This window comes from Dama dama, chromosome 13 (assembly GCF_033118175.1).
Source record: "Dama dama isolate Ldn47 chromosome 13, ASM3311817v1, whole genome shotgun sequence".
Classification (NCBI taxonomy): Eukaryota; Metazoa; Chordata; class Mammalia; order Artiodactyla; family Cervidae; genus Dama; species Dama dama.
The window spans coordinates 64,834,435-64,859,914 of record NC_083693.1 but is presented as its reverse complement, the minus strand read 5'-3'; the positions used below and the strand labels follow the sequence as shown (position 1 = coordinate 64,859,914).

Genomic DNA, 25,480 nt, shown 5'->3' with positions numbered 1-25,480 from the left:
GTGAGAAGCTAAAAAGTATCCCCATTTTATAGATGAGGAAACTGAGGCTGCAGGCGCACGAGAAATGCTCATCCAAACTATCTAGCTGGGCTGGGGATTCCAACTGCAGTCTGATGTCAAAACACACGTTCTGCAGGCGGTGGATTTCTTGAAGTCAGGGCTAGTCCAGGCCATTTCTGTGTGCCCAGGCCTGCCAGGCTCAAGGCAGCGGCTCACAAGCGTTTGATGAATGACTGAATGATTGGCCCTGATAATCAGCTGGTCCACTCCAGTCCAGCAGATCAGCCTGTCTGTTCTGATTCATAATCCTGCAGCCCCTGTGGTTACATGTATGGGGCATCACTCTTGCCTGAGATTTTGATGAGTCATCTCATCCTCTGAGCCTCAGTTTCATCATTCTCAAAGTTGAGACTAAGACTACCGCGCTATAGTGAACCATTGAACTTCAAATGCCCCAGAGCCCCATGCATGTATCAGGTCAGAGGAGATGACAGATTTGTGCCGAGGGAGGGGTCTGCAGCTCAGAGGCCTGAGTCAGGAAGTCCAGAGCTGGCTGGGCCTGTGGCCTTGGTGGCAGGTACTATCCTGGGGCTGTCAGGGCCTCTACCCTGCACAGAGCAGAGGCTGTTTCTCAAACCAGCCCCGTCCCTGCCTGACCCAGCTCACGTATGGCTGGCAAATGGGGGAAGTGTTATTTAATCCCACACGCACTTTGGGGCAGGTGTCAGCACCCCCACTTCACAGATGAGGAAACAGATGTTTTGAGCAGCAGTGTCACTTGCCCTCCAATCCCAGGACTGAAAAGCGGCCGAGTCACCCCAGGGGGACTGAACCTCCCCTTGTCTTTCTGCCTGAATCCATCCATCCCACCCCACTTGGAGTCAAGATGGGGGAAGTTCAGAGAAACAGGAAAGAGCCCAGAGCAGATTTATTTTCCTTAGATAAATTTCATACACAATATAGTCAGGAGTCCTCAGCTTTCGCCTAAAGATCAGTACTTATTGCAGTTAGGCCCAGTGGCTCTAATGGTGGAAGGGAAACTTTGAGAAGCCTGTCTGTGTTCAGAGACAGGACAATCGTTGAAAGGCAGGGGGTCTGCCTTGCAGAGGGGTGCACTGGGGCAGGGGTCAGGAGCAGGAGGAAAAGAGCGTGGGGGCAACAGGGTGGGCTGGGCAGGCTGGGGGAGGCCTCCCTCCCAGAAGCAGCACCCGGGGCCATCTGGCCGGGACCTGCAGGAGGGACAACAGAGCCGGGCCCACAGGGTGTCTCGGGGCCCTGGCTGGTGGGGCCAGTCGGCGCCTCAGCCCCGCCGCAGCTCCTGCAGCTGGTGGGCCACCTTCTCCAGCTCCGCCTCGATGGCCGACAAGCTCTCCAGCTCCTGGTCCTAGGAGAGAACACCCAGAGTCACCCGGGCGCTGGAGCGTGGAGCGCACAGTCAGCCTGTTGGCTCCCGGCTTAGCTGTGTGACCTCGGACGGGTGGCTTTGCCTCTCTGAGACTCATCTATTTCATGGGGACAGTGAAGCTGCCCTGCTGCGCTGCTCTGAGAAGCCAGCGTGCGAGAGTGTGTGCCCCGACCTCATACTTTCCCCGGTGGACTCTTATTCAGGCCCACCTCCTCCTCAGTGGCTCTGGGCAGGCATGTGGGAAACCAAGCCTCTGGTGCCTTTCAGAGCTGCTTCGAGCCCCCCAGCCCAAGGCTAAGGCTGTGATAGTGGCTTCCAAGGGGAGGCCGTGCCTGGGTGTCCTGTCTGCTGCAGGCCTCCCTACCCAAGGGGCAGGGGGCCAGCACACAGGCTTGAGGACATGAGCACTGCCTGGACGGGACCTCCAGCCTCCGTCCCCGTCACTGGGTCCCCAAGCTCTGGCTGCCAGGCCGGTTCAGGGCAGGCGAGGACCCTCTGGGACTGACACCCACAAGAGCATGCCCTCAGATTCACAGCAGGAGTCAGCCATACCCCAGCTTTGACCGAGAGGGCTGGTTTTCCAGGAGTCCCCACCTGGGCCCCAGTGAGAAGAGACGGACAATGGTTGCCAATGAAATGGGGACCCTAGTGGCCCCCATCTTGGAGTAACCCCCCAGGCAGGAGTTCTGTGATTCTGGGGTCATTTTTTCTAAGACCTTTGGGCTGAGTCGGGGGGCCCTGTCCTGTCCAATCCTTAGGACTCGGGTCCCCATTTCTCCTGCCTGTAGTCCAAGGGCCCCTCTGCCCGTGGAGAAGGGAAGCCAGCCAGTCCCTCAGAGCCCCTGGCTCTCCCCAGCTTCTGAGGGTGGGGAAGGCAGTGATGAAAGGTGCCCAGCCTTGGGGAGGGGTGGAGGGCAAGTGGCTGCTTCCTGAAGCCCTGTCCCCTCAGTCCCTGGGGACACAGGCAGATGACCACTCGGCACCAGCTGCCAAGGAGGAGTCTTCTCCCTCTCAGACTGCTAGGACCTAGGCCCAGGCCCCTTGGTTTGGGGACCCAAGGAAAGGGCCATATTGTCTTCCGGGTGGGCAGAGAAGAACACTGGGGCCACGGCCTCGGACACACCCCAGCCCCCAAAAGGCCCTGATGCCCCCCTGAGAACTAAAGCCTGAACCATGGACTGCCCCCCCACCCCGAAGGCCTCCCCCAGCTCCAAGGTGGTGTTGCCAGCCTGCCCCAAAGTCCCAACCCATCCCCTCCCATGGTATCATGTCTCCACACCCCTCTGAGCTTCCCAAGTAGCCCTGGGCATGGCCAGGGTTTCAAAGCTTGTGTGCATTCTGATCATGATAATGAGGTGGGCAGAAAGGACTTCTTACCCCCATTTCACAAATGAGGGAACCGATGAGGCTCAGAGAAGGGGAGTGACCTGCCCAAGGTCACCCAGCCTAGGAGGAGGTAGACCCCCGGTCTTCTGGCACATGCCCATGCCTCTCCCACCCGTCACCACCAGATCCTCCCCACTCTGCCATCGGGACGGGAGGCAGGGTCTGAACCTGGGAGGAGGGTGCGGTTGAACTGCCTGGAAGTCAGGAGAGGGTACGGCTGGACCAATGGAAGGGCCTCCCCAGACACCACCTGTCCCTAAGTGTCCCCTCCTGTCCTGCCCTCCCAGCTCTCTAGGCCAGTGATGCCCCGAGCCTGGATTCCCCCAGGCAGCAAGTGGCCCTCCCAGGCTAGCCCCTGCCAGGTCCTTTAGTTTCCCAAGCTCTCTCCATTCAAAGCTCCAAACGCCATCCATCCTTGTCCTGCTTCCAAACCTGCAGAGGCTCCCTACTGCCTTTAGGACAAAGGCCCCTCCCAGCGACTCTAGGATCCGCTTCACTCACCAGCTCTTCAACTTCTGTGTGCTGATCTGAATGTTTCTGTCTGCCTGTCCGCCAGCTTTGCTGGGTGCCCCCCACCACCACACGCCCTTTCTCCTGTGCCTTCCCAGTCTCCTGAGCGCCCCCTATCCAGGCGCCTCTCTAGTCCTGACTCCAAGGGGACAGTGTCCCCTCGGGGATGCGGGGTAGCACGTCTGGGTGCAGCTGCCCCCCAGTGGGGCCCGGGGTCGGCTCCCACCCCGTACCAACCTCTGGTCTGCGGTTGGCGCTGCCCTCCTCCTCCTTCTTCTCCTCCGGGTAGCCGCGCACCTGGAGGGGCAGGCCGGCCTCCACGCTGTCCTCCCGGAAGCTCGGCCTCCAGCCTCGCCGCAGTTGCAGCCCAGGACCCCTGAAGCCATAGCCTTGGGCCCGGAAGGAGAGCCTCATGGAGCGGTCGGGGTCCTCCTCCTCCTCCTCCCCCTCCAGCCGCTTCTCGGCCGTCAGCTCCTTGGCTAGCTGGTCCATCTTGCTCCATCGCTTGGCGTCCTCCCACTCCTTGGAGAGCTGCTCCTCCTGCTCGGGCTCCCTGCTCTTTCCACCACGGAAGAGGCCTTGAGGGGCCCCTGCCATCTCCTCTTCCTCTTGCCGGGAGTGTGCCCGCTCCCCCTTCCCCTCAGGGGGCTTGGTCTCCTCAGCCCCCGTCTTCCCGGCTCCATCCACGGCCAGAGCCTCGGGCCAACCTGGAGCAGCTGGTAGACAAGAGTGGGAGAATAAGGGAGTGGCTGCCACCTCTCCGGGCCCCTGCCGCTCCCTGAAGTCTCTCTGTAGCTGCTGTTGTGACCACAGACCCTGTCCACCAGGTCCAGCTCAGCCTCTCACAACAGACTCCCCTTGGACGGAAAGGCCACCTTGACACCACACTTTACAAGACCCCCTAAAGCGCCAAGTCACCTCTTCCTTTAGCCCTCTCATCCCAGAAGACCCGACCCAGGGATCGCCCGGCTGGGGAGGAAGGAAAGACCCTGACCAGGCCCTCAAGGGGAGCCAGGACCTTTTCCTAATCCCTGGTTGAGGCTAACGGTGTCCCCAGACCAGCCTTTTCCCTCCCATCATGCTGCCCCTTGGTTCCCAAATCCCACCCAGTCACCCTGCAAAGCCCCTCTCCCCTCCTGGGGGTGGAGAGGGCCTATGTGGACTATTGAGAGATGCAGGGTTTTGGAACCAGATAAACCTGGGATGGAATCTCTGTGTTTACTACATATCAGCTGTGTGACCACAGGCAAATTACTTAACCTCTCTGAGCCTTGGTTTCCCATCCAGCAAATGGGAATAATACCTACCTTTCAGGGTTGTTGAGAAGGTGGAATGAGATTATGGATCAGGGCACTGCCCTCCCACTCATCCCCCTCTCCCCAACATATCTGCTGAAGTCTCAGACATCAAACACAGTCTCACCCCTCTGCATCTCCTTGCCGCCGAGGTTGGGGTGGGGTTTAAATGCTGCGGTGGGGGGGCTTTCTTCCTCTGGGACAGCCTCTCCAGCCTCGGCCTCCTCCCCCTTCTCCTCCTGCTCCTCTTCTCTCTCTGCCTGCCTCCCTTGCTCTGCACTCAGGCCCTTCTCCCTGCTGGCTGGACCCTGGGAGGGGCCCTCACTGTCCTCCTCGGCCTGTGGGCCTGGGTGTTTTGGGTTGGGGAGGCTGGCTTGGGGGTGGGTGTTGGAGGGGGCCTCCTCCTCCTCCCCAGGGGCCTGGTTGTCCTCCTCAACCTTGGACCCTGGTCCAAGCTCTGGGGAGGCCTGAGGCCTGTCTCCGTCCGAGTCTTCATCACTCTTCTCCACCTCTTTAGAATCGTCTCTTTTTTCTGCAGCATCCTTGGAGGACACCTCTTCTGTCCCCTCTACAGAAACAACAGAGCAAAGTCAGGCCCTGAGGACCAGGCTACACATCGAATCTCCCCCGGGCCCAATTTCAGATCTTAGTCACTGTATCTCTAGGCTTCCAGCAAGCCCAACCCAACACACACATGAGAGAATTAGGGTTGCCCTCTCCACGTCTGGGTTTGACAGCAGCACAATGGGACTGTGTTTCTTTGTAACTCTACCTCTCGAAGGAGGATGTGATGACCCCTTGAAAATGACCCCAGAAGCTAGAGCCCTGAATTTAAAATTAAGACAGCAGATGAACTGCTGTGTGATTTTGGGCAAGTTCCTTAACCTCTCTGTGTAATGGGCACCATTACTGTGACGTCCTTCTCCCTTCTGCAAGCATTCTATCCTGAGCGTCCTGTGAAAGTATTCAATTCCTCAGTATTTGTCAACTTTCATTAAAAGGTATTTACCTGTACCTGCTTTGAAGACAGCTTTTCATCTAGTAAAAATCCCTCCCATTGCTAGAAATGATTACTGTCAAACAAGTCACTACCAAGTCCATTCCACCATTTGACTCCAGGACTCCAGGTGGAAGTGGTCCCATGCCCACTTTACAGAAACTCAAACCAACCCTTAGAAAGGTAAGGTGACATGTCTGTGCTCAGATGGCAGAGCTGAGCCTTGAACCCAAACCTCCAAATGCCAAGTACAGGGTGCCCTTTGCACTGACATATGGCTGTCTCCCCAATGAATGCTACCCTGTTCCTCCTCCTACAGCCCATGGCAGACAACCAGGGTCAGCCAGACACTCGTTTCCATGGAACCAGAACATGTGAGCCCCTGCCGTGCCTCAAGCAGCCACTAGGGTGAGAGCCCTGGCCCACGTGAGGGCACGCCGGCAGGTTTCCCCTCTCAGCCCCGACGGATGACCGCTGAGGTCCCTGCTTCTAGGAACTGGCCCCGTTCACTCACCTTCCACGTGCAAAGAGCAGGGCTGTGAGGACAAGCGTGTGACTGTTTCTAGCCAGAAAAGTGAGTTTAATAGAGCATCCCTCTGACCTAAGCCATGATCTCTGTGACCCCTAAAAGCTCTCTGTTTTCAAGAAGGATGATCCAGGACTTCCCTGGTGGTCCAGTGATTAAGCAACCTCCTGCCAGTGCAGGGGATATGGGTTCAATCCCTGGTCTGAGAAGATCCCACATTCTGTGAGGCAACTAAGTCTGTGTGCTAAAACTACTGCACACTGCAACTCGAGAGTAGCCCCCATTCACCCTAACTAGAGAAAGCCCACATGCTGCAACCAAAATCCAAAGCAGTCCAAAAAAAAAAAAATTAAAAAAAAAAAAAAAAGATGATCCAGATTCACTTAGTATTTCACACCTGCTCCTCTGGGATCTTGCTGCCCCTAGGCTATGCCAGGGCACCGCTAAACTCCCGGGAGGACAGGCACTGCCTCGGCCACTCGGAAGAGTCGAAGCCGCCCACCTGCCAGGCCTCCTGCCTGACCGAGTGCCAGCGCCTGGGGTGGGCAGATATGACCCATCAAGGGCTGCGGAGTGAGACATTCCATCTCCAGTTATGCCTTGGAAAGGTGCTTCAACCTCCCTGGGACTCAAGTTTCCCCATTTGGAAAGAGAAGGAAATAAGAGCTTCCTTCCAGGACCCAAAGGAGGGGCTTCTGACTCCTTGGGACCCTCGGTCTATTGTAACCACTGTTCTCTTCATTCTCCTTCCCCTGGTCTCTGGCCAGACGGGTCGGCACTGACCTTTCGGCTCGGCCTGGTCGTTCGGCTTCTCAAGCACCTCTGAGAGTTCAGCCTCGTAACTGCTGTGCTGCTTCTGCTGATGTGTCCGCTCCTTGGCTCCTGGATAAGAAAACGAGAAAAGTGTCCCGTTTGGTCTAAGCCCCGCATGTGTGGCTGTGAGAATGGAGGCCTCTCTTTCCTCATCTGTAAAACTGGGCCTGTTCTGGGCCTACCCAGTGAGAGATTGAGGGGGCAGAAGCTGGGGGGGGGGGCGGGAGGGGAGGGCTGGCCGCCCCCTCCCAGCTAGGGCCCATCACACGACCCCATCACCTCTCCAGACTCCACTTCTCACCTGCGAAATAAGAATGCTCCCTGCCTGCTGCCTCACGGAGTAGTGAAGACTCAGAGTCGAGGGCTCCAGGAGCAGGAGTAGGGAGTGCAGGGCCCTCAGAACCTGGCTGGTAGCCAGGTCAGCGGTCTCCAACCTTTTCGGCACCAAGGATTGATTTCGTGGAAGACAATGTTTCCACAGATCGGGTCGACGGGAGAAGGGTTTGGGGATGATTCAAGCTCAGTAGGGTTTGCGCTCTAAAGAGAATCTAATGCCGCCACTGATCTGACAGGAGGCGGAGCTCGGACAGTAATGTGAGCTATAGGGAGCAGCTGTAAACACAGATGATGCTTCACTCGCTTGCCTGCTCTCACTTCCAGCTGTGCAGCCCAGAGATGGGGGACCCCTGGGCTAGGGGACCCTGCATCAGGAGGCAACAGTGACTGCTTGTCCCCTCGTGGGGGCTCCTGATTCAGGCAACACCTGTCCCCATGGACCCCCATAAGCCCAGGCTGAACACCTGTCTGCATCCAAGCCCAAGATCAGCATAAGACCCTTCTTCCTGCATCAGACCAGGCTGTGCTGCCTCCTCTGACCATCTCCACCCACCCCTGCTTCTTGACAGTGGCCCTGGCCAGGCCAACTCTGCAGCCAATGCTGGTTTTCCTATGATGGGGATTTCTGGGGTGGCCAGAGGTGCCTGACATGGTGGCTGTGAACCAGGGATTATGCCCAGATCTGGACCCTGACCAACCAAGGTTCACACCTCCTGGTTAATTCTTTGCTCTATGACCTTGGGCGACCTGGGCAATCCAAGACTTGGGTGCTCATCTATAAAATAGGGTGGCTGTGTCGTAAATGCTAGGATAGAGGTGTGCAGAAGACATTGTGAGAATACAGAAGAGGGAGTCGGTGGATAGCTAGATGGATGGATGGATGGACGGATGGACAGATATGTAGATTTATCTCATCCTCTTTTAACATAAAACAACAATGTACCTGTATATTGGACACTGTTTATATTGAATACACACACATGTGTATATGTGTGTAAACAGATGTTTCGGAACACATCTTCCTATCATAGTCTTCATTGACATTACATTTAATTATTTAAATATAACGCCAGTCATTCAGTAATTAATTTAAAAATTACCATATTGTACCACGTGCAGTGGATGTCTCTCTTCCAGGACAAGTGAGCGAGAGGAACAACGGTGTGCTAACTTGGGGAGGGCCTCAGGGAGCCTTCCAGCTGTGGTTACTTTCACTCGCCTCTTCTCCCAAATCGCTCTCCATTCGTACATGTGGCCTAGTCTGCCCCAGAGGCTTAGAGTAAGGGTCTTCCCTGAGCCTGGGCAGCCTTTGCGCCCTCCACCCCAGCCCACCCCACCCAAGCCAACCCCTGAAGATAAGCCTTTACTTTCTTTGCAGGGAGATACGAGACTCCTGCTCGAGGGCCCATTCTCAGAGAGAGGCAGGAGAATGCCCATGTTCCCACCCCCAAGTAAATAGCCCCTTCCCACAGGGAGGTGGAGGGCCAGAACCCAGGACCCATTTCTTTCCAGGGAGGCCTTCTGTGCCTCACAGGAACCCAGGAAGGAGCCTGGGGCTGAGCAGAGTAGCTAACTCTGTGGGATGACATCAGCCTAACTCTCCATTCCCAGTATCCTACCTGGGCTCTGCTTGAATATCCTCAGTGACAAGGAGCTCACTACCTCACAAAACCACTCCATTCCCAACAGCATCAGTAGATTTTTGTTAACCTCTTGGAGAAAGACACACCTCACTCTGAAAGCACAATGGCTGTCTGGGCTGTGTTTCGGGGCAAGCAAGATCCTGCTTCTCCCATCTCCGCTTTGAGCAAAAGCTCACAAGGGCAAAGGGACCCCTGCTCTCTCCTGGAGACCAATTTCTTTCCCATTAAACAGAGAAAAGAAGTCCTCTCTGTAACTGAGTCTTGAAAGTGCCCCCTCTAACATGGCTGAACTCCAGAGACCACAGGGTTTTAGAAGAGCTGCATCTGGTCTTGGGATGTCCTTAACTTATTGTGTGACCTTGGACAGGCTACTCAACCTCTCTGGGCCTTGATCTCTTTAAGTGTATGAATGATAGACTGGGCCAAGTGGCACAGAGGACCGCACCTTACCACCCTATAACAAAAAGGTGGTAAGTGAGGATCAGAAAGAAGACCTTGCTCAACCTTCCACCATGATTTTTCTGACTCTTAGGTACTGGAATTCACCCAGATCCATGTGCAGTGGTTGGAAAATACCTTGGAGAGCGAGGTCTTGGAGCTCTTTCAGCAAATTCTGATGTCGCAGGATTGAGAGGATCCGTTCATCTGCAATGAAGGGGAGTCGTTACGGGTGGTTTCCAGAAGACAGCCGAGAAAGAGATTGCCATCAATATTTTCAGCTGAACACAAGGAATTTATTCTGGAAACTCAAAACCCTGGTGGTAGCAGCAAGATTGGGTCTGGAGATAACACTTCTGAAATGACTTCCTTTCCAAGTTTGCTATCATATCAGGAAGGTCAGCCACTGTCCCTGCACCCAGACTTCTGCCAAGAGATGGCATCTCCTGCAGTGATACAGGAATGTCTCCAAACACAACCTGTTTTTGCATCTCCATGCCTTTGCTAGTGCTGTCTACTTCACCTGGAGTACCCTCTTTTTCATTTTGCTAACTACTGATTTCCCACTTTTCTCTTAAATCCCAATCCTAATGCTAATGTTGGATCCAGCCAACACTGACTGCCTCCTTGCAAAAGCTTTGCCATTATCATGCTCACCCACCCTTGGTGTTCCTTTATTCATCACACATCTACAGGGTATCCAGGTGCCAGTGGTTGTCCTCAACCCTGGGGATTTAGCACACAAAATCTTCCTCCACAGGGAGCTCACATTCTGCGGGCTTGCTGTTCCCAGCCCTGGTTTCATTCTGCCCAGAATTCTAGTTAACTGTGTTCATATCACTCCCCTCTGCTAGACTGTAAGCTCCAGGCACACAGGGGCTGTTAGCTCTTCATCTCTCTGTACCACTCAGACCTCAGCCCAGACCTGGCTAAGGTAGGCACATGGTCAGTGACTACTTAATTAAATTGTTGATTTCCATCAAAAACCACACACTCATGTCCTTGCCTCCCAGCCCTGCAGGCAGCAGCCCCTCACCCCGAGCCTGGCCCGTACCTCCTCGGAGTGTTTCAAAACACTCCTTGCTGACCGGCATGGGACTGGGCTTGGACAGCGTGTCTGAAATGACCTCGACGATGCACTTCATCACCTGGGAACAGAATGGGGCCAGTTGGGGCTGGTCTGGGCATGGAGCTCAGCCCCTGGAAGTTCCAAGGCAAATTTCTAAGGAGGACATAATGATGCTCACTTTTGTCTTCAGGAGTCCATGGATATCTAGCTCAGTGGCACAGCTGTCCTTTCTAAGCCAGACAATAATAGCACTAATACTAAAAATCCACATACAGTGCTTACCAAGTGCCAGGCACTCCAACTACCTGGCCAGCAGGAGCCCCTCTAAAGTGGGGGTGGGTACCCTGCACCCTCTCATCCGAAGTGTTTCTCTATAGATGGGGAAGCTGCTCCTGGACATTAGAGGTGTAGCCCTGCAAAAGTACTTTAGTCTTGCAGATGCCCCAAAAGTCAGCTATCTCCAGGAAGCCTTTCTGGACCACCCAGAGGAGAACAAAGACCTTTCCTGGCTCTTTGCTGCCTGGAAACAAGACTTGGAAAACTGTCTCTAAATATCTATGGGGTTGTCACATGCAGGGAGTGACAGCCTCACAGCCTGGCTCCATATTCACCCATCAGGTGAATTCCCTGGCTGGATGTGGGCATACATCTACTATATCCGGGTGCCCATCCCAGGCCAACAGCAGCCATTTCTCTGAAAGTCTTGTCCAGTGGCCAGCAAGGTGCTATGGATAATCAGACAGCTGATAAATGGATGATATTTGAAGATGGTGCCAACTGTAGTGTGGCATCCTAGCTGTGTGATCTTGGGCAAGTGACTTGACCTCTCTGAGCCTCAATTTCCACCTCTGTAAAATGTGAGTGAGAAGACCTTCTGACTCCCCTCCCAGGGTGATGGGGCACAGATGGGGAAATACTCTGTAACGCATGGAGTGCCAGACACAGTCAGGGAGGGATTCACAATTTCCAGCCTGCTTCAGCTGCCTAGAGCTGGGCAGAGGAGCAGGAAGTGTCAGACAAGCATCAGGCAACACAGTGAGGAGTGAGGGGGTGGAAGGCTGTGTCTATGGGATGCCAAGGCAACCCGTTCAAGGATCCAGGATAGCAAACTGGCAGACAGGCTCTATAGTAGTCATGGCATCCTAGATAGAACATGCAGGTCTTCACCAGCTGCTCTGGTGTCTCTGACCCAGGCCGCTGAAAATATGATGGCCAAAGTGTCTCCCATAAGGAATCTGGCAAGGAAAGGCTTATAGCTTGCACCCTTTCTGCAACCACAAACCTTGCACTCGGAATATCAGATAATCAGATAATATCACCAGTCCATGAGGACAGATTCTGGGAGAGACAAATTGGGTATAGGTCCCAAGAATGATGGGAAGGTCAGGAAAGGAAGCTCTAGGCTATGAATAAAAATGCTTATTTACTGAGGACCAACTATGTGTCAGCAATTCGCAGGAGTCCTATTCCTTACTTACCAGGGCTTCCCTGGTGGCTCAGCTGGTAAAGAATCTGCCTGCAATGCGGGAGACCTGGGTTCGATCCCTGGGTTGGGAAGATCCCCTGGAGAAGGGAAAGGCTACCCACTCCAGTATTCTGGCCTGGAGAATTCCATGGACTGTATAGTCCACGGGGTCACAAAGAGTCAGACATGACTGAGCTACTTTTCTTTCTTTTTTTTTTTCATTCCTTACAACTTCCCTCAAAGGAAATATCACTATAGTGAGAAAAGGGAAAGCTCAGAGAATTCAAGGGATTTTTCCTAAGATGACACAGCTACAATGAGTGGCAGCGGTTTTTTCAATTTAGGCCTGTCTGTAACTAGTGAATAGGAAATTTTAAATGAGCACATTGAGGTTGAAATCTCTTTGATGCTTTGGGTTTCAACTATAGCCTCTCTAAAGAAAATAGTTCCTGAAAAGGCAGGGAGTAGAATTTCTCTAATTCACAAGTGGAGATATCTGTGAACATCAGAAGCTGGAAAAACAGTCCCAACTCAGACGTGAATCAATTTTGGGAATATGCCCAACACAGAGTGTCTCTTGCTGGCCACAGAAGCCCCCATCAATGTCTTCCAAGTCCTTTCCTGGGTGACCTCCACCAGAAGCCCCAACTGGCCTGGGTGCAGGAGCCATGATCAAGAATGTTTTTGTTGTGGTCCCTTGAGAGAGCCAGGGCTTTAGCAACTGTGGGATGGGGTGGGTGTATTGCTGGCAGAGCCTTGGGGAAGAGCAAACAGGGAGGCCGGAGCCAGGCAGATGAAGACTGTTCTCGCAGGACAGTGGACAACCAAAACCTCAGAGAAGTCACCCCCACCAGCCCATGGTGGGCCTACAAGATTTGGAGTGTTCAAGACAGTGGGCCTGGCCCCTGGGCCCAGTGGGTAAGACACAGCTCCCGCTGGGTTGCACACCCAGCTCAGAGGAAGCCGGGGAAGGCCCCACAGCAGGCAAGCAGGGAAATCTAGCAGACTTTGACATCTTCTTTTGCAAGCTGTCCCCAGGCTCAGCAGCCGCAGTGCTGTCCCCTGGCTTGATGCCAGACTCCTGCAGCTACCCAAGATCTGGCTTTGAGGGGTCCACTGGGGTCTTCTGCACCCCCATCCCAGTGCAAACCCACGCCCCTTCTTACCTCAGTGTCCCCTTTATTCATGGGGCTGTTCACAGGCAGGGCAATGACTAGGAAGAAAAAGAGAGCGGGGGTCACTCCTCTGCTCTGAGGGGAGAACCCAGTCCTTCCAGACCGAGTTCATCAGGGGCCCGTTCACCCCAAAGCTCCTCCCTAACACCACCCCCACTCAAATGAGATGTGGAGCTGATTTTATTTCCCTTCCCAACTGCTACCCTCATGGGGGTGGCTCCCACAGGCTGCACTGAGAGCCTTAATCCTTCCCTTTGGGAAAGCTATGCTCTGGAGGGGGTGTGGGAGCAGAAGCCAAGAGCTATGAAAACAGGCCAGTGGCTGGGTGGGACTGAGGTGGGGGGAGGATGAGGGAGAGGCAGAGAGACCCCAGAGGTGATGGAAAAGAGGGTGAGGTGAGCGGCAGAGATGAAGGAGGAGGATTGGGAGAGGTAGAAGTCAAGGGCAGACAGACGGTGGGGAGCAGGAGGAAGAAGGGACAACAGGGGAGCCAACAGCGGTCCTCCCATCTCCCCAAATGACCTTGGCCAGCCACGGCGCAGAGCCGGCGCTGGCCCCGAAGCAGCCCAGACGTGGGGTGGGGGCGACAGGGAGCCCTGTCCCGCGGGGTCGGGAGTCGGAGTCAAAGAGTCAGGTCTGCGGGTTCTGCGCCGAGGCCACTCTGCGGGGTCAGGTGGGAGGCGGGGCGCTGTCCGTGGCGCTGAAAACTCGCCGCGCCGGAGGGAAGGCATGGAGGGGCACGCGGCGCTGCGCGGTGCCTGGACCTCAGGGCAGTCAGGGGCGTCCAGGAACCTCTCCCCCAAGGGCCCGCGCTCACTCACCTTGCCCCGCGCAGAGCAGAAGCGCCAGGACCGCGGCGGAGCGCATGGCGAAGCCGGGGCGCCGAGCAGCTGGCGGTCTGAAGCCGGCCACGGAGCGCGCTCGGGCGAAGGACGGCTGGACTGCTCGCTCCGGGCCGGCTGCGGCGACGCTGGAGCGGGATGGGGGGTGGATGGTGGCGCAAGGTCTCCGTGTGCGTCTGCCTGTCCAACAGCCCTCCGCACTGGGCTCGGGCACTGCAGCAGTGGGGCATGCTCGCGCCCCGCTTATATACCGCGGACCCCGGAAATGACGTCATCGGATCCGCCCCTACCCCTTTCCCCATCCCTCCGGGGGGTCTGGCAGCAGCTCGCCCCGCCCCCCCCAGCTTCACCCCCTACCCCGTCCCTGTTGCGGGTGGCCCCCACAGCACACAGTTCTTGGGTGAGGCAGCCAGGCGGACATATGACTTCAGGAGGTGGCACAGGGGACTCAGCTGATCGTCCAACTCTCGACGGCTCCACCGACCTGCTGTGTGTCTGTGGGCAAGTCACTTCCAGTCTCTGGACCTCCTGTTCCTCCAAAGTGCGCTGAGGTCCCCGCCAGTTCTAACACGTCACTCCTTACTTCTGAGGGCCTTTGGAGGGGGACTTCCTTCATCTCACTGGCTGGAGGCGTGCTCACCATTCTGGGCTCCTTCAAAAATCTAGGAGGTCCCCTAGAGGTCCCTGACCCCTTGTCTGAATTAGATCTCTCTGTGGCAACCCAGTTTTGTGCTTTCACAGTTTCTAGTTGCATATGTATTTACTTATTAGAATCATGTTTAGTCTTCATTGCTTTCAAAGTCCCGAGCAGGACCCTTGACACAGAGTAAATCCACTTAATTGATAACTGTTGAATGCACTGATTAAAAGTTCAACCCACGAACAAGTGAAGCCTGGACTCTGGCTGTTGTTGGACAGCACTCATGGAGGGTGGCAAGGGAGGAGAAGGGAACAGTTCTTGACCCCAAACCAAAGTAAGAGCCCTTGTAACTTCTACTCAGGAGACCTAGTGCAACCTTAGGCTCACCTTCTTGTGGCTGGTTACCCATGTGTGTGTTTGAGAACAGCTCTTACCTTCTCTTGTATGTATGTATGTGTCCATGCTCAGTCGTGCCCAACTCTTTGCAACCCCATGGACTACAGCCCACCAGGTTCCTCTGTCCATGGGATTCTTCAGGCAAGAATACTGGAGTGGGTTGCCGTTTCCTCCTCCAGGGGATCTTCCCGACCCAGGAATTGAACCTGAGTCTCCTGTGTCTCCTTGCATTGCAGGCAGATGCTTTACCACTGGGCCACCGGGGAAGCCTCTCCCTTCTCCTGAGTGTTCTCAAAACCTGGGTGCTTTGTGTGTAAGGCTGTTTTCCTGGTTTATTTCTCTTTGCCCTGGGGCCCTTATGTTCTGGTCACAAGTATTGCTCTCAACCTGGGGGCCACATTGAGAGCCCTTTGCCACGTGGCCCCCCAACATAGAGAAGCTGATATCTGGCCTTTGGTGTGGCATCATTTAGAGCCCCACCTTCTTCCTGTAACCCTCCCCTCCCATCTGCTGCTGCTACTTCCCACCACCTGCCCCACGCCTGTGCCCACTCCCACCCCAAAGGAGAACCTGGCAGAAGCCAGAAGAAACTGAAATGGTCCTGTTCATGCATTTAGTCATCCATTTAACTACTACTTGTTAGTCACCTACTACATACTTAGAGCCTGGTGAGCTACAGTCCGTGGGGTTGCAAAGACTGAGCACACACACACAGAGAATAGCACACACGTGCTTAGAACACCTTAGAGCAGCGCTCAGCTGTTGTAGGTATGCGAAGTATGTCAGGTGGGAACAAATGCTGTGGACAAAAATGAAGCAGGGAAGGGGGGACTGTGAGCTGGGGGAGGAGTTGGCTTATATTTTAAATCAGGTGAATCTAAGGAGGCCTCACCAAAGAAGTGACATTTCAGCAAAGCCCTGAAGTTGGTGGGGGAGGGGTTGTGTGTTCCAGGGGCAGAGGGCTCCAGGTAGAAGGACCACAAGTCCAAATGCCCAGAGGGAGGAATCGGAGGGAGACAGAGGGAAAATGGTCTGAAAGCTAGTGCTGAGCAGTAACATGGAGTCTGTCTCAAAAACTTGGAAATGCACAGAAATACAGAACATCACCCGTGCTCCCACGACCCAGACAGTATTGATCATTTTAAAGTATATGTTCTCTACACTAAATAAGTAAGTGTTAGTCACTCAATTGTGTCCACCTCTTTGCGATCCCATTGACTGTAGCCTACCAGGCTCCTCTGTCTATGGAATTCTCCAGGCAAGAGTACTGGAGTGGGTTGCCATTGCCTTCTCCAGGGTTCTATACACTACTGTGTATAAAATATATAGCTAATAAGAACCTACTGTATATCACAGGGACTTCTGCTCAGTGCTCTGTGGTCACCTAAATGGGAGGGAAAACTAAAAAAAGAGGCAATATGTGCATATGTATGACTGATTCACTTTGGTGTGCAGCAGAAACTAATGCAACATTGTAAAGCAACTATACTCCAATAAAAATCAATTTTAACAAACTTTTGATCTATGACTGCTGGTGGGAATGTAAATTGGTGCAGCCACTATGGAGAGTTCTTCAAAAAACTAAAACATAGCGTTACCATATGATCCAGCAACCCAACTCCTAGGCATATACCCAGGCAAAATTATGTAATTTGAAAAGATACATATATCCCTGTGTTCATAGCAGCACTATTTAAAATAGCCGAGACATGGAAATAAACGGTCCACTGACAGACGAATGGATAAAGAAGATGTGGTATGTTTACATAATAGAATGTTATTCAGTCATTAAAAATAATCAAATAATGCCAAAAATAAACAAAGTGTATGTTCTATAGTCTGTATTTAGGCTGCTCCATTGGTGAAGGACGGTTCCCAGTGGAAAACTTCAGCTGAACACACTGAAAGCCTAAGGACCTCAGGCCCTTCGGATGTAGGTCATCCTGAACGTGGTGCAGAGGTTTGCAGCATGCAACCTTGTGCACGAACCTCTGCAGCATTTGCAATTCTTTTGTATCATTTCATGTAACAGAGGGTGAACTTCTTGATCAAAGAAAATGGACATTTTAGGACACTTGATGTGCATTGCCCAAAAGCCATGAAGAAAGTTGAACCACTCTCCAAGCTAAGTGGGTTTTTCTCCTGGGAAGTTTCAGAGCCCCTGCCACCTTCCTTGGAGCACTAGTTCTTCTCCCAGAGCCTATTTGCCTCCCTGAAGCTGAGTGTAACCAACATGCAAAAATGTCCCAAACTAAGCTTCACAAGTGACGATGCCAGCGATTAGCATTTGCACATTCTTTATAAGCTCTTCTAAACATTCCATCATTGAGCTCTTACAGTACCCCTAAGCCTAAATTAGAGCAGGGCTTTTTTATTCTACTTTGCAGATATGGAAACTGACCCAGGATACTAGCATGAGCCTGCAGGGCGCTATAAGGCCAGTGAGTGGTAAAGTCGGACCTAGAGCTCGTTTTGCTCAGATGTCCATGTTTCCCCGCATCACCCCCATCTCTCATGATTTCTCACGTGCTGTTACCACTCCCTGGAATGCCTCCCATCACCATCCCACTCCCTCCCCTATAGCCTGGCAAATGCTTCCATCCTTTTTAGGACCTGAGCTAATTGCTCCCTCCTCTCTGCCTCCACAACACTTGTGTGAGCATTTATCACAGAAGGCTGGCGTTTTTTGCCTCTCGATCCTTCTATCTCATTACACATTGAGTTCCTTGGGGTTTGGTCTGCATCCTGCTCATCTTTTGATTTTAGTTTCTGGCACAGTGCTGGGCACGTGGTCAACACAATGGATACGTGAAAGAAGACAAAAACTCACATCCGTTGACCCCATATTTGTCTTTGGGCTGGACTGGTTAAGTGAGGAGAAGTGACTGGAAGGAAAAACTCTAAAATACTATGAAATAAGATGGGGTCTTATTTATCCCTCCCACAACAGCCCCGAAGTGAACAAGTAGGATTTGCGGGGTGGCTCTGTTATCCTCAACATATATTTTGATATCAAGTCAGCTGTTCCAGTTGCCGTTATTTCTCAACTGTCTCAAAGTGGGCAAAGGGTAGATGGAGGCCAAGCAGCTTCTTTGTAAGGTTCTGATGCAGACCTTGCCTCTATCACTTCTCATAACCCATTGGCTAGGACTTGGGCACATGGACACACCTAGTTTTTGGGGAGACTGAGCAGCCACAGGTTCTGATTACTAAAGGAAGCTGGGATACTGGAGGACAGTGTGTATTCCCTCCAACTAACCCTTGGGGGTGATGCCAACAGCTAACCGTTGCTGAAAACTTAGAACCAGGCACTGTTCTAAGTGCTTTACGCAGCAGCCCTATGGAGTAGGTGCCATTATCATACTTGCTTACAGATGGAGTTTGAACAAGAAAATGGAGCCCAAACACCCTAAGGCATTCCTCATGAATGAGTGTCTCTTGCATGCATCTAGCATGATATAAATTATGCACTTCTGTTGGGAGGATTGAGAAAATAACCACTCAAATAATTTCTGGGCTGTGGTTCTTAGGAGGAACCCTGTGTGGTGCTGGTTGGGTCCCTTTTAAGGAGCCAGGCACTGGGTTTGACGCTCGTCTTTGTTTGGATTTCCCCAAAAGCAGACCCTAAGACCACAATCTGAGAATGCATCATTTGGAAGTGATTTTAGCAATAAGGGAGAAGGAAAGTGAGACACGGAAAAGAAAAAAAAAAAAACCAAAGACAATGAAATGAGTATTGATAAGCAAGTTACTACTGAGTGCACTGGAGACTCAGTCCAGCTGGGACCTCTTGAGAAACTGTCTAGGGCATACCCCAGGATTTTTCCACTGGGGCAAGGATGCTGGGATGTTACCTGTTGAATCCCTTTCCTCACTGAGGGCCTCTCCTGGAGATGCTGACTTCCTGTCTGCTCTAAAAAAGGGCCAAGCAAACTGTCACTGCCAGAGAATACCTTCAGGCAGAGAAACACTGGAAGCTGTTGGCATGTATGGGAACTGTCTACTGGTAACCTCCAAAGTTGCTCAGAGGTGGGACACTGACATCTGCTATAGGTTTATGCATGTCATTTTATTTCATCTTTACAATAAACCCGTGGCTAAGATATCAACATCTCTGCTTTTCATATGCAGAAGCTGAAGCTCAGAGAGATAGAGGAACTCTTCCAAGGTCACACAGCTAGGAAATGGTGGCGTGTGGGGACCAGCCATCTGTCTTGTGCCACCCCACCCTCCTTCTGCCATGCCTTATACCCTCTAGCAGCCTTATATTTAACTGGTCTTTACCAACAACTCCCATCCCAAACTACTGCCTTCAGGCTTTCTAAGGTTTCTCACATTAGAGAGAGACGATTGATGTTTTTTCAGCTTTAGGTAAAGGACAAAGCGTGGAGGAAGGCTCTTTTTATTGCTCCAAGTCTATACATGCTATCTCCATAAAAAGCAGGTCATGGCTTTATATATAAATCTTCGAACAAGTTCTCTAGCCAGCAATCTGATTTCTAATCAGATCGCTGCTCCTGAGTGCCTCTTATCTTGATATTCTGGAGCTGCTTCTGGTTAAAGCGAATACCTCTCATCTGATGCCCATGGTCAAGTTTTCGTCTTTTCCCCCAGACAAATCTTTTCTCTGTGAATCACTCCTGCTGAAATGCAAAGACCTGGGACAGAAAGCCAAGATGTGGTAACTCTCCATCAAATATGCAGTAAGAGGGAATCAGAGAGGAGGAGGATCTGCTCTGAAGGTGGGCTTAGCAGCCCATCTTAGGCCCATGTTGGAGCACCAGGGAACCAGTATTTCTCAATCTACCCACTGCTTGTGGCTCCCCATGACAGTTTCCCAGATTTGCTGCCAAATTTTGATCCACGCACAGAATGTGTTATGATTATAGCTAAGTATATATACTGCCTTGGTTTTGTATGTTAGATGAAGCAGTGAGCTGAGTGGGTGGCGGGAGCTGTAGTATAGCTCACTGATAGCAAGAGGCAGGGGGCAAAGCAAAGTCAGGAACTCTTTACCTTGTGAGCATATGGAGAGCACTGTGGATTAGATTGTTCAACTTCCATTCCAACCCTCTCAGCTAGGGGTTGGGGGGGCAGAGGTAGGAAAACTAAAAACTACATTTCCCAGGTCCCCTTGCAGCTAAGGACCTGGATGTGACTTGTTCATTCGTTAAGTCGTGTCTGACTGGTTGCAACCCCATGGAGCATACCAGGCTCCTCTGTCTTCCACTATCTTCTGGAATTTGCTCAAACTCATGTCCATTGAGTCGGTGATGCTATCTAACCATCTCATCCTCTGCCATTCCCTTCTTTTGCCTTCAGTCTTTCCCAGCATCAGGGTGTTCTCCAATGAGTCAGTTCTTCACATCAGGTGGCCAAAGTACTTGAGCTTCAGCTTCAGCATCGGTCCTTCCAATGAATATTCAGGGTTGATTTTCTTTAGGATTGCCTAGTTTGATCTCTTTGCTGGCCAAGAGACTCTCAAAAGTTGTCTCCAGCACACAATTTGAAAGCATCAGTTCTTTGGCTTTCAGCCTTCTTTATGGGCTGACTCTCACATTCATATGTGACTCCTGGAATAAACCATAGCTTTGACTATGTGGACTTTTATTGGCAAAGTGATGTCTCTGCTTTTAATACACTGTCTAGATTTGTCATAGCTTTTCTTCCAAGGATCAAGCGTCTTTTAATTTCATGACTGTGGTCACTGTCTGCAGTGATTTTGGAGTCCAAGAAAATAAAATCTGTCACTACTTACATTTTTCCCCCATTTGCAGTGAAGTGATGGGATTGGATGTCATGATCTTAGTTTCTTGAGTGTTGAGTTTTAAGCCAACTTTTTCACTCTCTTCCTTCACCCTCATCAAGAGGCTCTTTAGTTCCTCTTTGCTTTCTGCCGTTAGAATGGTATCATCTGCCTATCTGAGGCTGTTGATATTTCTCCCGGCAATCTTGATTCTGGCTTGGGATTCATCTAGTCCAGAATTTTGCATGATGTGCTCTGCATATAAGTTATAATTTATAAGCAGGGTGACAATATACAGCCTTGTTGTACTCCTTTTCCAATTTGGAACCAATCAGTTCTTCCATGTCTGGTTCTAACTGTTGCTTCTTGACCCACATACAGATTTCTCAGGAGATAGGTAAAGTGGTCTAGTATGCCCATCTCTCTAAGAATTTTCCACAGTTTGTTGTGATCCACACAGTGAAAGTTTATAGTGTAGTCAATGAATCAGAAACAGATGCTTTTCTGGAACTCTCTTGTTTCTCCATGATCCATGAATGATGGCAGTTTGATTTCTGGTTCCTCTGCCTTTTATAAACCCAGCTTGTACATCTGGAAATTCTCGGTTCAATTACTGCTGAAGCCTAGTTTGAAGGATTTGGGACATTACCTTGCTAGCATGTGAAATGAACACGATAGTTGTACAGTAGTTTGGACATTCTTTGGCATTGCCCTTCTTTGGGATTGGAATGAAAACTGACCTTTTCCAGTCCTGTGGCCATTGCTGAGTTTTCTCAATTTGCTGGCATATTGAGTGCAGCACTTTCACAGTGTCATCTCTTAGGATTTTAAATAGCTCAGCTGGAACTCTATCACCTCCACTAGCTTTATTTGTAGTGGGCTTCCTAAAGCCCACTTGGCTTCACACTCCAGGATGTTTGGCTCTAGGTAAGTGACCACCGTGGTTACCTGGGTCATTTTTTGTATAGTTCTTCTGTGTATTCTTGCCACCTCTTCCTAATCTCTTCTGCTTCTATTAGGTCCTTACTGTTTCTGTCCTTTACTGTGCCCATCCTTGCATGAAATGTTCCCTTGATATCTCTAATTTTCTTGAAGAGATCTCTAGTGTTTCCCATTCTATATAAAATAAATTAACAGCAAGGAACCACTGTATAGCACTAGGAGTTATATTCAATGTCTTATAGTAGCCTATAATGGAAAATAATCTAAAAATAAACAGATATAGATTGATGAATAATTGAATCATTTTTCTATACACCTGAACTAACACAGCATTGTAAATCAACTATACTTCAATTTTAACAAATGGTTAAAAAACAATAAAACATAAATAAGCACTTTATACAGTAGGTTAGAAAGTAGTGATGCTGGGGAAAATGAAGAAGCAGGAGAGTAAGGGGCTTGGGAAAAGCAGGGTGGAAGGGTGTGGCCTCATCAAATGGGTGGTCAGGGTAGGCCCCATTGAGATGGTAACTTGGGTGAGGACTTCAGTGTAATTTGAGTGAGGACTTCAAGGGAGAGAGCCTTGTGGATATCTGGGAGAACATTCTGGGCAGAATGAATAGCCAGTGCCAAGGCCCTGGGGCAGGAGTACACCTGGGAGGTTTGAGGCAGATCAAAGAGGCCAAGGCGGCTGGAAGACAGCGAGTGAGACAGAGAGTAGTCAAGGATGAGACAAGAGTGTTGAGTCAGATCATGTAGGGCCTAGGGGGCCTTGGTGAAGATTTTTATTTTTAGTTGGGAGAAAGTGGGAGTCCCTGGGAGAAGATGCACAGCAGAAGGTGGGGTCACCCAGAGGCTACAAGGCATTGTGCAGATGTGCCTACCAAGCCTCATAGGCTCCTGGCAGCCCTAACCCCCCACTTCATTCCAAGGTGCCTACAGAGATGCTTCTGAACCAGGCGTCAGGGAGAGAAGAGAAAGCTGTTGCCACTAGGTGCCCCAGGTGCTCCGAAATGTCCCCTTTGTTACACACCAGATCCCAGGGAGTGACCGACTGCTCCTCTGGCTGGGTCTCAGGACATGTGCACCTGGGAGTCCCTGCCAGGGGGTCCTTAGGAGCAGCTTCCTGCCTGCACCCCAGGGAAAGTGGCAGCTGCTCATCTGATGGGGGCTGCAGGGCCTCGGGCAGAGTCAACATACCCTGGGCCCTGCTTACAAAATCATATTTTCCAAACACGCAGCTTCTCCAAGCCCCTTATCAGGCCTCCAGGTAGCGAAGCTCCGTTGCTGGGCAGTGGTGTTTTATCTGTGAGGTCTGCACAGAGGCCGGTACAAGGTGATTTCATTAGATCCTCTCCCATCTGTCTCTGCAAACATCCCCAGCGGCCTCTAATTAAGGTTTTGCTTTTCTTCTGTGGCAGATGTTTGTTTTGATCTAATAAAGTGGTTTACAGGCCTCATGGGTGAACGAGGGGTTTGGTGGGCTCCAGCCCAAGAGGGTGGTGGGCAAGGCAGAGGGAGGGCGCCATGGGCCAAGCCCTGGGGGCTCGAGGCACAAAGAGGAAGTTGAAAAGAAGGACCTGGCCTGGGCCAGACTGAGACCCTAGAGGGCTTGCCCGTAACCTGCCTCCTTTCTGCAGCCATGCTGCCTCAGGGAGCCACTCCGGCACCTGACTCCAAGCAGGATGCTTTTTTAGGGTGATGCCTCGAGATCAGAGATGCCCAACTTCTCAATTCTATAGCCCCCCCAAAAAAGGTTGACCTCTAGGGCTTCTCAGGAAAGAGTCTTCAGGCGATTTGGGGGTGATCCCGGTCCCCAGAGCTCCTGATCAACTTCCAGAAGCTGCTTAGGATGGTGGAAAGGACTGTACTTCAGAGTCCTGCCTGGGTTTGAATCCTGGCTCTGCATGGTTCTCCTGTGTCACCTTACAAAAGTCACTTAACCTTGCTGGGCTCTTGTTCCTATTCTACAAAATGGCCAAAATAATTTTTGGCATGATTTCTCTGAAACGAACGGGGAGAATTCAGCCACCAACATCTCTTAGTGCTAATTGGGTCTGGGGTGTCTTGGGGTGCTGATAACAGGAGAGAAAGCCCCAGCACAGTTCCTGGGGGCCCCAGGTGGCTGTCATAGCTCTCGGCCTCAGGCTCTGTCCTCTGGGGGAGCACTTGGTTCGTGTGGTTCCACTTTGTATTTGACTGACTAAACGAGCCACGTCCTTCAAGCTTTGGCATCAGCAGGGCTGGGCAACTCAATGTCTGGAGTGCCTCCGTCTTCTTATCGGTAAAATGGGCGCATTGATGACTGTTTCTACCTCCTGGGGCTCTTGAGAGGCTCACAGAGTGGCTATGTCCTGGGTGTTTTGACACAGGGTCTGCCCGCAATGAGTGCCAAGTCACTCAGACTGTCATTGTTGTAACTTTGGGAAGTCTCTCATCAGGTGACCAAGTTTCTCAATCTCCCCACAGCTGCATCTAGGGCTCTACAAAATGGGGGCTCAGAAAAGGAGTGTTGGAAGTGGGGGCACTGGAGCCCTGAGTGGTACTGATTCTGCCCTCCAGAGACAGGCAGGCGGTGAGCGGATGCCCCAGCATCAGGCCCTGCTCCTCCCCAGGCAGCCCAGATGGGGATCAGGGGCCCCGGCAGAGGGGCTCCTGGGAGCACCGGCCTGGACGGATGCACAGGGGGCACCTAGTTAGCTGGGGCCTGCAGGCCACTCGAGCCACTTCTCTGCTGCCCAAAGCTTTTTCAGATCCAATTAGCAGAGGCTGTTCAGTCCTCCAGCCCCCCAGGTTCAGAGATCCCGAGTCATCGGGGCTACCCTTCTCCTCCTGCGTCCCTGCCCTGGAGGAGACAGTAGGGAATTCTGGACCAGGTGGGGTTTAATCACAGACCTTCCCTCCAACCAAGACCGAAGTCCAGGTGTCACCCTGGCGTCCTCAGCTTTGTCTACCTGCCTCAGAACACTTCTCCAGTCCTTCTCCAACTGGATTCCACCTCTGTGCTTTTTCCCCCGCACTCAAAGCTCTGCTCCCCGACCTTCACTCTCCAAGAGGAGGTGCCAAAAACTAGGTTCTGGCAGCTGAGCATACTCTACAGTATGGGGGATGCATGGAAGTGGGGTGATGGGACACTCCCAGGGCAGTGAAGATGTATCACTCAAGGAAGAGAGGAACTAAGAATATGAGGGTGCGCTGAAGTTCATCTTCTAGAAAAGGAAGGAATTTGCACCCTCAGAAAGGTCTCCTCATATTTCTTTGGCTTCTCTTTTATTATTCTGCTCCCACCCGCGTCGGCCACACTGCCCTAATACTGTCCTGACGCCTCTCCACCTCCCCTGTGTCACATGTATTGTCAGACTCTCCTGCCTCCAGACCTTTATCATGTGCTCCTGCCAAGAATGCCTTCTGCTCTTGCTTGTTTTTCCCAGACTTTCAGGCTCAGATCACCTCCTCTCAACACCTTCCACTCCAGGAAGATCTTTTAGCCCTTACTGTAGGCACCACTATTTGACCATTATCAGCTACCATATTAGCCAGAGAATTAACTTCATAGGCAAATATTCTCTCTGCTCAACTGGATCTCAAGCCTTTGGAGGAGAAAGACATTGCTTCAAATCACCCTCAACCTTACAGTCATAGGAACATGATTTTTGTGTGTGTGTGTGTGTGTGTGTGTGTGTTTATGGAGATGAAAAATAGCTTAACTCAAATACCAGGATGATGGTGGAATTTCTCATAAGGTGGGATATTGGTCGGGGAGATGTCTAGGTGATCTGGGAGCTTTAAGAACCCCATAGATGTTATGCCACCCTGGGAATATGCTTGTCCCGATTCTTCATGTAGAGGCAGTTGA

At 51.8% G+C, this 25,480-nt stretch overlaps 1 protein-coding gene across 1 annotated transcript; it reads right to left on the bottom strand.

Moving 5' to 3' along the window:
* Nucleotides 1-904: 904 nt before the first annotated feature.
* CHGA (chromogranin A) lies at nucleotides 905-14,114 on the bottom strand. Its single transcript, XM_061159324.1, has 8 exons — nucleotides 13,880-14,114; nucleotides 13,050-13,096; nucleotides 10,404-10,497; nucleotides 9,488-9,556; nucleotides 6,903-7,001; nucleotides 4,724-5,164; nucleotides 3,539-4,017; nucleotides 905-1,384 (listed from the first exon to the last, which is right to left on the bottom strand). Exons 1-8 carry the CDS (start codon nucleotides 13,923-13,925, stop codon nucleotides 1,301-1,303), a joined length of 1,359 nt encoding a protein of 452 aa, XP_061015307.1. The 5' UTR covers nucleotides 13,926-14,114; the 3' UTR covers nucleotides 905-1,300.
* Nucleotides 14,115-25,480: the final 11,366 nt, after the last annotated feature.

Bases quoted from the DNA above. Each gene is read 5' to 3' on its own strand.
- CHGA (XM_061159324.1), bottom strand. From the start codon at position 13,925: ATGCGCTCCGCCGCGGTCCTGGCGCTTCTGCTCTGCGCGGGGCAAG. The intron at 10,498-13,049 runs GTAAGAAGGGGC...TTCTGTTCCCAG, and splicing joins TGAATAAAGGGGACACTGAG to GTGATGAAGTGCATCGTCGA. The intron at 9,557-10,403 runs GTACGGGCCAGG...CCTTCATTGCAG, and splicing joins TTTTGAAACACTCCGAGGAG to ATGAACGGATCCTCTCAATC.